This window comes from Gadus chalcogrammus, chromosome 13, assembly GCF_026213295.1.
Source record: "Gadus chalcogrammus isolate NIFS_2021 chromosome 13, NIFS_Gcha_1.0, whole genome shotgun sequence".
In the NCBI taxonomy this organism is placed as follows: Eukaryota; Metazoa; Chordata; class Actinopteri; order Gadiformes; family Gadidae; genus Gadus; species Gadus chalcogrammus.
The window spans coordinates 15,624,070-15,641,440 of record NC_079424.1 but is presented as its reverse complement, the minus strand read 5'-3'; the positions used below and the strand labels follow the sequence as shown (position 1 = coordinate 15,641,440).

The 17,371-nt window shown below is 43.6% G+C and overlaps 1 protein-coding gene across 3 annotated transcripts in view; it reads right to left on the bottom strand.

Moving 5' to 3' along the window:
* kcnab2a (potassium voltage-gated channel subfamily A regulatory beta subunit 2a) overlaps positions 1 to 16,994 on the bottom strand; it is a 42,759-nt gene extending 25,765 nt beyond the window's left edge. Inside the window, exons 1-2 of one of the 3 annotated variants that reach the window (XM_056606984.1) lie at positions 16,829 to 16,994; positions 15,704 to 15,745 (exon numbers count right to left, since the gene is read on the bottom strand). In XM_056606984.1, the coding sequence (XP_056462959.1) occupies positions 15,704 to 15,745; positions 16,829 to 16,905 (119 nt within the window). In that variant the 5' untranslated portion in view covers positions 16,906 to 16,994. Of the gene's footprint in view, positions 1 to 10,902; positions 11,271 to 15,703; positions 15,746 to 16,828 lie in introns of those variants that run through there. The other 2 variants (XM_056606985.1, XM_056606982.1) reach the window with 2 other exon arrangements.
* Positions 16,995 to 17,371: the final 377 nt, after the last annotated feature.

Sequence of the window (17,371 nt, the reverse complement as noted above, 5' to 3'; positions counted from 1 at the left end):
TGCTGTCCACCCTCCTCCATCCTCCTCAGAAACACCGCTTTTACGTAGAGAATTAATAAGATGTATGGTCGTTACATACGTTCATGGACACATTCCTGCCGTTTCAGTCCATCTTTGAGTTTACAGCGTCATGAGTTATCAGATCTATAACACCCGGGCGATGACCGATCTCCTGCCAGTGTTTGACATCTAAGCCGTCTGTGGCTGACTTCCATCTGAGCGGGAATATCTACGTATCTGTACTAACAGCTGTGAAACTGCTGGAGATCAATACCAACATGCATCATCCTGCGACCTAGTGATCCATCACAGAAACAAATCAATAGGTCTGTTTATAAAACATATTGCCGTTTGTGCCATTTTGTCATAACAACTTACCCCTTAAACTACACACAATGACCTCATTACCTGAAGAAATGGAAAAAGTAAAGGTTGCATTTTTTCCCTTGACCAAAAGCCAAACTCTAAGATAAGTCCAATGCATGCAGACTTTTAAACGGGGAATGGGGATTATAGCCATAAGTGCGTTTGATAAAGTGTGATGTGGATGGTTGTAATGCAACTCAGTATGGAGCTTTTGTGGCACCCTGATCTGATAACTTTGATTTGACCGACAGTTTATCAGTATTTGTGTGAGATAAAACTCAACTAATATACTGTATCTATTTCAATTGACAAGTTGACAAAGTGCATGCAACACACAATGACATTTTGGAACAATATTGATATTTATGGGAGTCACACTTTTCTTGAAGTGCATTTTTCAGGATTTTCAGTGGACACACTTTCACTCTGGCCTTAATTTGCAAAAACACAAGCTCCTGCACCAAAGCTTGTACTCATCACACCCACATATACTGATCTAAAAGAGGATGCCATACAAATCCAGCCAAAGATACATCAAATTTGTCATCATTTCACAATCCTATGAACCATATCCGACATTGTAATCATGGTTTAATAGCCCACATCAGTCAAGTCTAAGGGCCAATTGACTAAAGGCAAATTGTTGAGCATGTTATGCGTTTTTTTTTTTGGGTGACAAATCTAGCCCATTCATCATGTTGGTAAATATTACACCCACTGACAGGGTGCTATCCTGCCAAACCTGGCTCGTGCTCTAAGGTGAACAATGTAGCGTTTGTTCAGCTCACAGAAGCAAAAATGAAACTCTACCAAAGTAAGAGGGCTTATGTGATGCTGAGCTAAAATAAGCAGTGTGTGGAAGGTAGTGACACAGTATCCTGCAGTGTACAGTCAAGCTAAATACTTTGATGTTCCACATCATTTCCCAGAGTGTCACTGTTTAAATACTAACTGATGGCAAGGCATGCAGTGGCTCTAACAGGAATACACCAAAGCCTGATTGGGATAAAACAGGTTGAGAGATAGAAAGAGAAGCTTTTATCCCCCCCAAACAATTGTATTTTCAGGCCATCTCTGTTAAGAGGGTAGAGTGGGCTCCATCCATGACCGGTGTGGATAAGATTTGCAAATTAATCAAAACATACAGCCATCGATTTTCCTTTCCTCTGATGCAGCCTTTGCCTCTGCAGCAATCGCCACCTCCTTTTTGTGATTGAGTGCCTGATTTGCACTTATCCCAAATATATTGAACTGCTCAGCTCTAATCCTCCTTCACTTGGACACTCAAGCCGCGTGGTGAGCGAGGAGCAGGGCTCTGATTGGATGCTGCACTTCACTCAGTGTGTGCGGGGGAGGAAGAGGAGTACCGAGGAACAGAGATGCACAATGGCACGCATATTTCACTGATCACGACCACGGCACGATTCAATGGCCAGCACAAGAGCACATGTACACAGGCTGGGCTCTTTGCATTATTTTAAGAATATGTGGTGGACACCATACTAGAGACACAAGGTTGAGAATACTGGCTGTGCAAATCCAATGCGAAAAACACTAGCCACATCTTCAGACTTTAAATGTTTCCATTTAAAAACATCTCTGTCCAATCGACTAGAGTTGAGATGCAGCTGTAACCGATAATACAGCTGGACTAGAGTCGCAAAAACACACACGATTAGACTAACTATCGACCTTGCTTGGTTATTGTCCAGGGCTTCGAGGGAGAATGGCCGATCGATAACGCCTCGCTGTAATGAAGCCCCATGGGGTACCTCTGCTTGAGTTTGAGCAAAGACAACCGACCTTGCCCAAAACCTTCAGGAAACCTCTGTTGGCCTGCCTGTAGTCCAAGACTCACCAGAGCACCGCAAGCGGAGGCAATGGCAAAGAACAGAAAGAATGAGAAACAACTCATGCCTTCATGAGCGATGTTCCTTCACCCCAACACAATCTCAACCTTCTGCACTCTAAGAATAGACCTTGGAGTTCTGCATCAATGGCGCACAGCAAGGCTGTATTAGAATGGCCATCCCTCTAGCCTTAAGAATTGTTAAAATAATAATAAATATACTCTCACAATTGAGATTTACTGCCATAAGAATCACAGTGGCTCCTTTGGGGATGGGAAAATGTGCTTGAGGCCAGATCTTTCTATTGTGCCCTTCTCACCAGATATAATGGTAAGAAGATGGCACATAAGCTGCAGTTCAGTGTTGTTACACAGCAATAAACCAGGTATGTCCAAGCTAGATCAGCAAGCAGATCTAGATCTGCTGTGCCGGAACTAAATTGGAGGAAAGATGGACATCTTTGAAGCCTGTGCATAAAATATGTTGAATAAGCTTTAAAAAATAGTGCTCAAAGCTGGATTGAAAAGACCCCACTTCTGGTTATGAATTTAAAGATGAGGCTTCAGTTCTCTCCCTCTCTCCGACTCCCCTTCTCGGCGCTGAAGTGGGCGTGCAGTCAGAGGACTCCATCCCAGGCCATGTGACGTTCTGGGGGCCAATGTTTGTTATGGCAGTAAGGACTGGAACGAAAAGAGACGCAGCCACAGCCCTGACTCTTGATTCCCTTGGCCAGCTGTCCGGGCGAGGACTTATGTTTCACACTGATGGAGGGTCTAATTGAACAGCATTAGAGGGGATTTGAGCATCAGAGAAAGACGGATGCCAGCCCTGAGCAGCTGCTGTAGATACAGGGCAAAGCGGTATGACAACAGAGAGGGGTCAGGCGGGTGTTGGAACACGCAGGGTTGGGTTGACATGTGAAAACATGTCAACTGATGAGGGTTACAGAACACCAACTGTTGGGTGGGGCAATGTCTGTCAATAAGATCTGTCAGAAACATAAGTTATGCCTTTTAGTTCAAATGTAATGTAATTCGTGAGAACAGAGTTAAAGCGCCACCAATGAACCTTTTTTTTACGAGTCAACATTTGAGACAGTGGACGAAGTGTAGCCCGATATGACGATCAAATGTGGTGATGCCACTTTGCTGTCCAACACCACCATGTGAAGGAGTAAATTTCACATGGTTTCAACTCCATGTGCATTACAGCATTCAAACACCTGGCTAATCACTGAACTGAGTATGTGACTCACTATGAAAGCAGGATAGTGTGAAATAGATGCTCCGCTTAACTTTTACGGGTTAGTGAACCCCAAAAATATCTTTCTGATGAAAATGATGTTTTGCTGTATCAAAACGTTGGTTGAACAAGACTGAGTTCTTTTTGACCAAAATGTAGAAAGTTGTGAAACGAGGTATTTCTCTGTAAAAAAATCAAATGTGCTTGCTCCTGCCTAAAACGCTTTCCAGCTCGAGCGGTCGTGACCTCGGTTTGACAATGTTTGACTACGACCCACACACTTTGTCAACAACCCGGAGGTTCAATGCTAAATAATGGCAGATTTTGACAGAATTCTTTAGAGAAAACAGGAGATGGAGAGACTGAGTGGCCCATGAAAGGAATCCCATCTGTGATAAGTAGCTTTTAAATTCTCCAGTGACCATTATTACAGAGATGTCCTGCAGTCATTAGTGCTGCCCCGAGCCCCCCCCCCCCCCCCCAGACAGGAAACTCTGGGTTCTTATGCAACCACTGGCACAGCCCTTTGATGTGGATCTGGGCATGAACAAAAGGGGACCCATTATAAAGCAGAAACCCAATGGAAGGAAGAGTACACGCTTCAACATTGCAGAGCGGTACAGGAACACACATGGGGGATGAAGATTGTATTTGCGTGTGCAAGCGATTGAATGCACTGTTAGATGCTGACCACTGCAAAACAGCAGATGTTGGGCACCGATTTTTCTGCCTCAGCCTTTGTGTACCACGGCGAGATGAAGTGGAATAGGCCGAACTAGCTGAAATCCTATTCCTGTGTGTATGCATTAAATACTAGGTAATGTGAAGCAAGTGAGGGCTGAGGTGGGGGAGATGATGTGATGATGCTGCAGTCTCTTCCTGCACAGCTGACATTGTTGGTCTAAATTAACTCCACCGCCGCCAGTGTAAGGAGGAGGATTAAGATGGAGTCCAACAATTCATACCTAAGGTTTATGTAAACACTAAATCAAACGCTAAGCAGCAGGCTTAGGCCCCCGACCAGAAATCCATTGAGTCAAACTAGCCATCATGCTGTGGACAGTGGAATGGGTGGCCCTTCAAAAATACTCACAACGTGTTGACACACAGATTAAAGTACACAGGGTCAGATCTTGGCCACCAAACAGCTGGCTGTTTGGTGGCGATGAGTGACCTTTCATCGCCTGTGTGTGTGTGTGTGTGTGTGTGTGTGTGTGTGTGTGTGTGTGTGTGTGTGTGTGTGTGTGTGTGTGTGTGTGTGTGTGTGTGTGTGTGTGTGTGTGTGTGTGTGTGTGTGTGTGTGTGTGTGTGATGTCAGATATACCTCTGGAATGTATAAAAAAGAACTGGGGCAGTCTCTCACATGCCCAGCTAGGTGCTGGTTAAGTGCCCTACGGTGGCTATTCGGTTACTGGCAGCGCCTGCTAAATCACTGACCTCAACATTTACGGCGTTCTCAGCGGGGGGGCCACTTTCTCTCCCAACCAGGTGGTCCCGCCTCGAGGCACAAACATCCCCCCCTACATTCGATTACTTGGGAAGGGGAAGTATGGCAGTCAGGTTGATCGTACCAGTTTGAATGGAAACCTTGGAAAGGAGTAGACTAAAGTAGAGCAGATAATTATGAAGCCTAGTCTTCACGACTATTAGATCCAGGACATGCAAAACGTCAGACAAAAGTGCGGCTAAAACTCCATTCAGTAGAAGTTAAAGTAATCTTTTAAGTATTGTTTTGTATTGTTTATCATGCTGGCTCCCCTCTTTTGATAGAATAGGTTATTTACATGATTAACTTCCTCCTGCATTACGTTTTTATGACTCTCAAAGTCTGAGGTAGGACCAACAGGGAATGTAATTAAAGCTTTGGATCACAAGTCGCCACACTGACATTTAACCAGAGAGCCTAAGGGTTGCCACCCACACCGGCTTAAAACGTACAAATGCAGATGCAGCATCTCCTAGGTTTCTCTGGGAACTTAGATAATTGTTATTCGGTGGGTTTTAAAAAAAATCTATACCCCTAAGTGTGCATCCGTTCACTGCTGACACTATCAGGTCACTACTGGGGTGCATACAAGACGAAAGCAACGAAAAAAATGTATTCCTAAACAGTGGGTTGCATCAAATGTGCGTATTAAACGTATATTTGGGTAATCTTGGCAGAGGGCTGGAAATCATGACTTCACAGCGATCCAAAGTGACAACAGCACTAACCTTAAACTAAAATACTGGCCAGAGCACTCACTACCTCCTGTCACTGCTCGGCTGCTCGCTATTCATACAATACAAAGGACTAGCCCTGAAGACACACACACACACACACACACACACACACACACACACACACACACACACACACACACACACACACACACACACACACACACACACACACACACACACACACACACACACACACACACACACACACACACACACACACACACACGCACACACACACACACACACACACACACACACACAGGCTTATAATACCATACCAACTGAACTAGATAAAAAAAAATAAAAAATCATACATTTCGCCCTTGGCTAGCATTATGCAAGGCACTTCGGTCCAAAGAGCAAATCTTAACAATGCTCTGAAGCTATGAGACCATACAAAACTGATATTCAGAAACTCTGCTGCTCTGTAACCTTTCAGTGAAAGTACTTCCTTACAATTTCTATCTTGCATTTCAGAGAATGCAATAAGTTCCCCTCCTAGTTGCAAACAAATTGCCCTCTTCAATTTGAAACACATTTAAAATATGAGTGAACAACTAATCAAAATGAAGAACCTCCCCTCCCATTAATGCATTTAAAATAATTATGAAATCAAATTGATATCACAGTATTGTGCAAAATAATGGCAATCACGATCTCATGGAAAAAATCCTCACTGTAGCCCCAACTTAAAAACCAAATGATAAACATGTGTGTTGTATTGAATGACTGCTGGATGATTTACCGGCTTGTCCTTGACCCCTCAGTGACATTACTCACTTATCCCCCATACACCTTTATGTGCTGTTTCAGGACACAGGAGGGATTTAGAGATCCATCTCAGTGACTTGCCTAAGTGTATCTGTGCTGACAGGGTCTTCCGCCCACTAAGGTTAGCGATAGGGAGGGACACTTGACATGAGATGAGCAGTGTTCAAATAAAGGAAGATGAATGGTTCTCTGTATCTGCGAGCATCCACCAGAAGCATATATAAAGCCTTTGTGAAGTATAGGCACTGCATTTGGGAATACATAACCTCTGAATAGTATGATTTCATTGAAATGCAATTGAGTTTCTGAATTGAATGGTCGACATGCGTTGCAATTGGACCGGATTGCAGTCCTATTTTTTTTATGAATTTGTGCCTCAACATCAACACTCTCTGAACCCTGAGAAAAAGATAAGTCTTAGATAAGTGTATAATGAAATCATCCAAATCCTGAAATGCAGCTGGGAATAATCACGTAATTTTTACAGGGAAAACCTTGAGTAACAAACAATCCAACTAGAATTTGACTGTGTTCTTGAAAAAGAGCCATCCCACAATGATAGAGAGGGAATTGAACTGCGAGTCCCATGGCAATTCTCACCCTGTTGTGCCCACGCTGTGTTTCTGACTAGTGTGTTCTGACAGCCTGTCAAGCCTGGCCATGCAGACACGGTTGAAACAAGGAAAGAAAGAGGTCATCGCTGGGGAAGAAAAGCCCAGGCCTTCATTGTCCCTCTACTGTAAGGGGGAACATGAAAAACCCTTGCCTAGCAAAGGCTGCAAGCTCTCATTCATTCATCACGACTGCCACTTAGTGGCCGAAGTGAAGAAGTGAAACGGAGTCAGGAGACTGGAACGTGAGAAGCTGAGCAAGGGCCAAAACAATCAATGAAAAGACAGAAAATGCATTGATGACAATTATTTTTTTTTTTTTACTAATTTCTGTCATGGTGTCAAGTAGGATTACCAATAATGTGCTGCTTACTGCTTTCTGAATTAGGTAGTCGCTTGTATTTCTGTTAGATCGTTATAAAATTATTCAATTTTTAATTATATGTATGGATAGTAATTACTAATTATGACTATCAACAACTTTTTCAGAATGTACAAGTGGGATCAGGTCTGGTGCCGGTATTGTTAGTTATTTGTAAGTTATGCTATGATGTTCCTTAGGAATTACTTTCCATCAACTGAGCAAAGGAAGACAAACTGACTCAAATACAAAGGCCATAGCGCAATGTTTACAAAGACATACCCTTGCCACCATCTAGTGGTAAAAAGTTGAAATTGACAGATTTCTTTACAACTGTCGATGAACTTTCAATGATGATGAAAGTTGATTTTAACATCCAATGTTGAAATAAGCCCATTTTTATTTTTATTTTACAAATGAATGAGTCAATATAGTTTGATGAAAAATATAAAATTAGATTCACATTATGTAAAAAAGGATGTTATTCAAAAGGACTACCGGTACTTTTTCTATTTATTTCAGAGGACTTTCATTTCCTAAATTACATTTACTTCCAAGCTCTTTATGTTTCCATATTTTATATGCACATGAATGGGTGTGGGTGTAGTAGGCGGGGGTAATGCTCCTTGCCCTCCCCAGAAGGTCTGCCTACTCAGTCGGGGAGAGGGGGGTAGATCATAGCTGAAGTCGGCTCGGACTATTTCCCCTAAAATCCCCTGATATTTATATTGTCAAACTTGATATGTGTAATTCATGGCCCAATTCAAACCGGATCAAAAGTTATTTTGTGCCTCACCGTTGAATACCAAACCTATTTCTTCAGAAGCAAGGTTCCATTGGGGTTGCTGAAAGGGGTAACTCTGTATTAAAGAGCTGGGAAATATATGTGGTACTAGGAAATAAAAGTCCCTTGAAATAAACAAATGTGGAATAATAGGGTTTATTATCAATTTAAGTCAATTTAAAAGCATCCTTGTAAAAAATAAAAACCTATTAATTTATTTAACTATATCAACTCATTTATATTTACATGGATTAATATATTGTTTTCCTTATTTATTTACTGCAGGATTTATTTCATTGCCATATTTATTTCTGACATAGCTCCTTTAAGCATGCTTTAAATAGGCTTATTATTATCAATTACAATATTTTGGAAGTTTAACAATGCATCAAAATTGTATGACCCAAAGCAATAGGAATCAAAATAACAAAATAAAGTTGCATTGTGTAAGATTGAGCCCTCCAAGTGAGTAGGATCATAACAGCGTTATGTTCACTCTACCTGGCTGTTTGCTGACGCAAACTAGTGAATGGCTTGACTTCAGATGTGTCCAGGCTATTTAAAGGTACAGGCTAGATGAAAGCTAGGTTAAGGTTATGAATTTCCTTCAATAGATAGGCTGCATCCAAATGCACAGCTGCAAGGTTTAACGATGGCTTCCTTTAAAAATATAATTTTCTTAACTTTCCCTGTAATAACTGCAACAAAATAAAAGAATGGTGAATTAAAGATAGTGGAGATTAAGTAGTATTGGGATACTCTCATTGGCTATCAGTGTTTCTTAACAATTGTTTCGTGACATTTCATCACTATTTTGCAGCCACTGATACAAGCCCAGATCAGGTTATCCTTAAGTACATAAGGTTAGGTTAACTAGGAGTCAACAGATCCCCTGCTAGGCCAGGTGTAAACCAATATCTTCTTTAATCCCATTGAGTACTTTTCTCCAAGGTGCGAGTCTGTCTGTGTGTGTCTATGTGAGTGTGTATGTGTGTGTGTGTGTGTGTGTGTGTCTGTGTGTGTGTGTGTGTGTGTGTGTGTGTGTGTGTGTGTGTGTGTGTGTGTGTGTGTGTGTGTGTGTGTGTGTGTGTGTGTGTGTGTGTGTGTGTGTGTGTGTGTGTCTGTGTGTGTGTCTCTGTGTGTGTGTGCGTGCGTGCGTGTCTGTGTCTGTGTGTACGGAAAAAGTGTGTCTTATTCAGTGTGTTTGAAGCTGTGTGTACTAGGCAGCTCTGTGAGGAAGCCATGGTGAATGATTGTTGGGTTGAGGAGTCCGACCAAACAGTCACCAGCACACACAAAGACAACATAGAAACATAAGGCCGAATTAATCTACAGACAAGGCATAGTTACACCATCATTTCTTATCTGGATCCAGGCGTCCATGAACAAGTGGCGAGGATGTTGTAATCATGGGTTAAGGCGACTCTGTATTAATGCTCCATTCTCCTAATGACCACGAGCCTAAAATAATGATGAGATACGGGTCAGAGGTGTGTGTACTTCCTGCCCCAGTTTCAGCCCCCATCACTGCCCCAGGGCTGATCATGGTACGGAGAGGAGGCACATTTCAGCAGATAAGCGTATACTTTTGAAAACGTGTGTGCTTGTGAAATCAAATGAGGAAAAATGGAAAGGCTAAGCGTAAGTGGGATTTTCAAACAAGGAATAAAGCTAGCATAAGGTACTTGAGCAAGAGGCACACTTGAAGGTGAAACCTGAAACTGTTGTTGTAGATCATAAAACCATCATATAGTCATGGGCCACTGACTGTAAAGAACGCGGGGGGGAGCAAAAGAGACGCTATGTAACAATATCTGCAGACAACCACCAGTAACCCTTGGAACATACCTAGGCCTGGTAACATCAGCCAAGCTGTGTGCTGCTCACTGTCCCCAGTCTGACCAAAACAACAGCAGCCAGGCAGAGCTCTGGGCTGATTACTCTCCATTTCTGGGACAGCCACCACAGCAGCAGCCCCATCTGGGCTCTGCTAGTCACTTGGCTGAAAGACTGGCCAGCATATAACAGCATATTACCCGTACTGAGGCGGCCTGGAACGCATTCATAGATAAACAGTGTGCTGTATTTCCCGTTCAATCAAATAAAATAAGAGCACTGTGTAATACATTGTCTATTAAACTCATCTATAAGCAAATCACGACCAGCGACCCAATACAGACAATACCTGAGCGATGCATGAAGGGGGAAATGAGGAAAGTTTGAGAGAGTTTTTAAGGGGCCAAGTAAATCCTTATGGAACAGTCCGTCCTTCCCACCTCAACAGAGGCTGACCTACTTGATGAAAATAAAACTAGAGCCAGCACCTTGATGTGGGAGCATTTGGCCTCAGGACATGGCGGGTGTCCACTGACATAGGATCTCTTTTAAATTGGTGCTAAACACAAAAGTCAACCACCAGTTTCCTAATAAGTAATCCACTCATCGAGTATAGACAACCATAAATAAAGATTCCACACAAAAAAGAACCACAACCAACAACTATAAGAGAGTTGTTGTCACCCAGCCATCCCCACCAGACATCCCCCCCCCCCCCGCCCCACTGACACCGGCACTGTGCCCCAGAGGTAACTTGCCCCCTATAGCGCTACATCTCCATGCTACAGCCTGACCGACGTCTCCCCGTCCCTCGCCCCAGCCCCCCGAGAGGTCGAGCCCCCTTGCCCTTCCTCTTACCTGTACTTCATGCCTGTCTGGTAGGACACACACTCCTCCAGGGCCAGGCCGTTCATCTTCAGGAAGTCTTCCATGTTCTTGATCTGAGCGGCCACCCGCTGCTCCCGGAGCCGCTGCAGCGCCGCCTGGTCGGCGGGCCGCGGCAGGTTGAGCCCCTGGTCCGAGTGGTAGCGGTTGATCCCGCTACGGATGCTCTCGCTGTACGACATAGACAGCATCTTGCCGCTGCTGCCGCTGCTGACGCTCCTTGGTAAACCGCCGCCCAGCCCGGACGGTTTGGGGATCTGCAGGTTTTCGGGCACACAGTGACTGGACTTGCGCCGGCCGGGGGGCCCCCGGGGACCCCCGGCGTACCCGCCCGCAAACATCTTCCCCCCGCCCCGCTCCCTGCTCCTGAGCACAACGCCCGCTTGCCGCCGCCGCCGCGGATGTGAGGAGCGGAGCCAAAGAAAAGTGGGGCCGCGGACGGAGCGAGATGCCGGCTGGCTACGGACACCTCCTTAAATAGCACCTGCCCCCATAATGAGGGAAAAAAAGGAGAGCTCTCCTGCTCAGTGCAGCACGCACAGCCATGCATCCTGTAATCAGAGGAGCCCAGCACAGGCCGGCACCACCCACCCCTGACAGACACACAATGGCAGCAGGTATACGCTGATGGGCGGCATTCAGGTCACTGGCTGGTGATTAAGGAGCAAGACCAAAGTGGAGGCACATGCGGACTACATCTGCAGGGGGACAGTGAGAGTGGAGAGGAGGGGGCATTCAAGTGCAAGCATGCACCCAACATAAGGGGAGGCCCGCCGTATATTGGCGACTTAATTCATTGTGGGTTCCGGCAAAGTCTCAACCGATCAGTTTATGTGAATAAATGGAATGGCAACTAACAAATAGCCATCCTGAAGATGTGCTAAAGTTATGAAGATAATAGTTAAAAAACTGTCTGCATCTTACCAAGCCAAGCTGTTGGCTCAAAATGGGTTATTCCTTATATTACAGGTTTCTGCCATCTGATCCGACATAGCGATGTCGAGAAATTCCACCGTGGATTTATTTTTCTTATAGTACCAATAGGTGGCGCCACTGCACTAGTGCTACTAGATATCCAAAAGGATTTTGTTTTCGATTTAAATCTTTTCTGAAATGGCACTCCCTGCAGAAATAAATAAAAACCAAACCAAAACTCTGTCCATTTTCAAAAGATTTTAGCCACAGAAAATGAAAATGCTATATAGCAAATAGCTGATGAATGATTATGGGGGAAGGTGTGGCCACTCACCGTGAAATCAATCTATTTCTTTGTGCCGCTTATCTCGCATTAAAAGTAATAAATCCAGCTTTAGCTTTTTTAATCCAGCACCTATTGTCACCCATCTGGTTGATCATCAATGTTTTCATGGTGTTTCCAACATCCCATTAGAAAAAAATATTTGGTTAGAAACAAGATGTAAAGATGGCAAGAAGATGTCCCCAATGGATGAATAAGCGGCACAAATTTCAGACCAAGTACCGCTTTGACCGGTGTTGAGGTGACATAACCCACCGGCCTGGTTCTTTAAAAGACCAAATGGAATCTCTTGACCAACATCTGATGGCCAAAAAAGTAAATCCCACCCTAACTTATACACGCAATACGTTTCAACAAGATTGTGAAGCTGATCTCTTTACAATAAAAAAGGCAAAAAGTGAAATTTGCCCACGAAAAAGATCAGAACCAAAAATTCACGTGATTATTCGGTATCCCAACGTCAAGAGCCAATAATGAGCGAAGAATCATGTTTCTCCAACGAAGTCTCTGTTCCTTTGCAATCCTATGCAGCAAAAAAACTCCCCCCCGCCCACAGAGCAAGAACGCAAAGAGAAAAATAGAGTCCAGGCAAGGTAGCATGCATGAGCTGCAGACCACAAACACATACATTCACCAACACATACTCCTTGGTTGGTCAAATGCCTCACCGGCTTGTCCGCAGACAACAAATACGAGCAAACACTCACACAGACACACACGCACACAGACACTCCCGATGCAGTGACAGGCGTCAATCTTTCCTCCAACTCACCCGTTTTCTGGGGGGTCGGCTCATGAGAGATTGCGGGGGGTTGCCCGTCGGCTCTTATAGACACACGGTGTAGCAAGCACACGGGTCCACCCAAACTGGGAGTGTCTTACTAGAAAGCGCCTAAACTAATTACTGAGTAAGAAGTGCATCTCTTCCTCCACATCCCCCCGCCCCAACTCCATCCTCTCACTGCCTGGGCCTCGTGCTCCACCAGTAACATCATCATCCTCACCATCATCATCAGCATCATCATCATCATCATCATCATCCTCAGCATCATCCACCCATCATCCTGTTAGATCACATGGAAGGAATCCATTTATGTTCACTGGACAGGCTTTGTTTCTGCAAACCGCAGCAAATATTATCAGGCCTGAATTATTCACTGAGCCTCTGCACTAAAAGCCCTTGATTGTTGTTCCACAGGAAAGAACACTAAGAGGCCAGAGGGAGTAGCGAGGGACACACACACACACACACACACACACACACACACACACACACACACACACACACACACACACACACACACACACACACACACACACACACACACACACACACACACACACACACACACACACACACACACACAACTTTCTTCCTTGGCCTTATCACATTTTGGTAGGACTTGTTAAGGTCTACTTCAACAGAAGTGACATTGAGAACAGATAGCCGGTACTTTTTGAATGATTTCCAAATTTCTAAATCTCATTTGGAAATAAGTGCTCCTCTCCAAAAAAAGTTCAAATACTGGACTATCTTTGGATACAGACTAATTGAATAGCTTTGCAGGTTCTATAACCCTTTATCCAAATATATCCAACCAAATTCATTGTAAAACTATTTTCCATCTATACAAAATATGACAAATGATATATAGCGTACCAGAATACAGTATATGTTGCAAAGTAGAATAACTAAATACAACCGATAGGATTGAATTGTCTGCATAAAATGTTGTTTCCCAAGCGTGTCTGACCTCAGTGATCGACGAGAGGAGTGCACACTACGAGACAGAGGGGTCAGGTGTTTGGGAGGGGGAAGTGAATCCCAGAGAATCTCTAAAAGGATTTCACGATGGTCAAAGCCGGAAACGCCGCACTAAAAGCCTTTTATTGCCTTATGTTAAGTGGTCTTGAGCTAATGCAGTCCACATTCCAGAAAACAAAAGATCACCCAATCTCAGTTAGTCAATGTAAAACACAGTAATCTTCACACACGGATTCCATCATACTAATCCACAAACTTTGCCTTATTTGGATCATTGCGTTTCCTGGTTCCAGTCCAGTTGTTGTGCGTAGGGAATTATTGAAAAGGAGTGAACAGCACTTCCCGGCATCTGCCTGTTTGGCTGTGATCGACATAGACAGAGAGCTGCTCACTAGGAAGGTTTGCACTTTAGAAATGGACAAGAGCTGCACACGGCACCCAGATCAGAATCCGATAGAGGGTACATTTAGAAAAGCACATCGTCACTGTCAGGGCTTTTTATATCAGATCAGCAGAACGGGTCTAATCAGTTCTCATAAAACATGATCCTGGTGCAAAAGCAGACAGGAGAGAGTAAGATAAAGCACCTCTATGGTATGGCCTGGTAACGGCAGTATGCAGACCTACCAATCACCTTTCCAATGAGGCGTTAAGGGTAGAAGTGCAAAAAGAGCAACTGTTTTAGCCACCGTCGTTTAAAACTGATCAGACAAACGAACATCAAATACAGACAGACCGTATATAGCAGTTGATATTTCCAGCAAGGCTCCATGGAGAGGTGCACACAAAAGTTTTGCACACGACGAAATCCATTAAGTCTTTTCTCAGGTTTACTTGAGATAATGCACTTGCAGCAAAACAGCAGATATTGAGTGTTATCTGTTCAGCTGAGGTTTTAGTAATGGGTGTGCGGTCCTTGTCATCCGCAGAGGGCTAAGTTGTGGGAGTGCGGTATATTGTGTGTGGCTTTCAACAACATACAAGAGCAAGCATGCACAGCTACATAGTTAGAATAAAATGGTGTGATAATAATGGGTTAACTACTAATATGGAAGTATTTTAAAAGCCTTTAGATTAAGTATATGGTGTCAAAAACATTGACTTTATGACATTGAAATATTATACCTTGAAAACAAGGTCACCTGACTTCATTCGTTTTGAATTCACCTCTTTGAAATTAAAATATGGTAGTTTAAGTTGTCATACATTGAAAAATTGAAAAAAATATGTTTGAATTTGTGTTCTTTGAAAAGGTACAACTTGAAATGCCCAGAAGAGGCCACTGTTGGATGATTAGAAAAGCGACCACATGACGACAGGGTAGCCAGTTTGGAGGATTCATGCATTGTGCTAAACAGTGCTCAACAGTATTGGGATGTTTCAATGTTCATTAATTCAGAAGCAAAAATCTATGTTGTAGATAAATAAAAGTCAATATACATTACTCATATTCAAGTGGTCAAAATACGGACCAGAAAATGTAATCCATCACAATTCAAACTGATAGAGCCGGGCATTCCAAGGACAAGCCCCAGCAATCGAGACTGAATCCTATTGAACCGACTGCTGTCATCATAGCTGTTATGATGACATACTGTAACGGCCCCCTTCTTAAATACAATGCTTTTCAAACAAAAAACACCTAACGTCCAATGGAACGGAGAACAGAAACACTTCAAACACACCACATTTTGGAAGTGGAGGCGGGCCTTAGCTAAACTGCTTGACAGACGGTGAAGGTGGAAAAGTACCTGTAGAATTGCAGTTGTCTTTTGGGGCTCCCATAGCGAGCACTGCAGCAAAGCAAAGAGGAAAGAGAGGGACAGGTTAAGAGAAGAGCTTGGGTTAAGATAGGATAAGCAGGAAAAGGAATCAGTTAGTACAGGATCACGGACGCCAAGAAAGGTACGGTAGACATTTTCAATAGAAGAACGATGAGGTGTGCTTTTCATATATATCTCAAGAAAGACATATTCCAAAAAAATAAAAAAAGTGCAATAGAATGAAGAATGAAATGTATTATCCAGAAGTTCCCTGAAAAACAATTTGTATAATCTCTCAGTATTTTGGCAAACGCAATGTGCCCAGACAGCGCCCAGTGGCCACTTTAAAAACCATATTGGACACTACAAAAGCGAACTTTAGGGTAGCCTGGATGATGCACAGTGTTGTAAACACATCGATACACGACGCCGCCTAATGGAGGATTGGATTAACTGCGTTGGGCTCCTAAGAAAGGAGTGAAATGAATGACAGAGTTTGATCATGTTAATCCCAAGATTCAGTCTTGTTTATATTAGACTATTCAAATATTAGAATCAAGTTGTTAGAACCAAGACATTGGCCTCATAATAACACCCTGCTCAGTTCAACCCAAAGGTTTGGCCCACCTCTAAAGATGCCCTTTCTGTGTCCATTGGTGAGATTCAGACCCATGATCTCTTTATTAGACTGCAATAATAACCCGAGAATAGCTTGGATCGATCAGTGTGTAAACTGATTTATTATGTGTAAATTGCCCTCCGCTCAAGGAGAAACAAAGTCAGACCTCCATCTGAACGAGTGGCCGTTGGACTGTCCAACGTGTCAATCTAAAACGAATGGCTCCTGCCGGCATATTTGTCGTCTCTTCCGTTTCAACATTTATAGCATTCTTCTGGGAGAGAATTGTATATGATTATACATGCTGTTAACTCACTATATAAACACCACAAGACACTGACAATTATACTAAAGTCTACTAATAGAGGAAGCCAGGACCACTTTCTTTCTGTCTGTCTGTCTGATTTTTTTGTCTGTCTGTCTGTGTGTGTGTGTGCGTGCGTGCGTGCGTGCGTGCGTGCGTGCGTGTCTGTCTGTGTGTGTGTTGAACACACCTATATATCATGCCTGGCGAGCCAGTCTGTCGGAGGGAGAGGCGGGCAGGGGAGTCTGTGGTAGATTCAGGATACATGGAGGCAGGAGGGTGGGGGTGTGGCCAGCCTGCCGGGGGGCACTTCTGATTCGCTGGGACCACAGGTTACAGTCTGTCACAAGCCACGGCCTCTGGGTTACAAAGGAAGAGAATGCACAACATTTGATTACATGTCACAAAAAATATAAGTTATGCCCTTAGCATATTTTCATCAGCAATTTAGACCCAGGAATCGCATTAGGAAACAAAGTGATAAAAATGCATTTATTTAATGCATGTCATAATGAATTGACTCACCAGGGAGACAATTAAATAAGGCGTGCCGCTAAACCTGTGTTGTTTAAACAAACCAATATGCAACCGAACAGCTACACCACTAGATGGCGTTAGTTGCTCATTTTGCAGACTTGAGGTGACTGCATCAAATCCTTAAACTAGGGCGTCTCTAGTCTCCTGGCAGCTTGTCTTCAGTGACTTTAGATAGTACCGCACAGCAAAAGGTCAC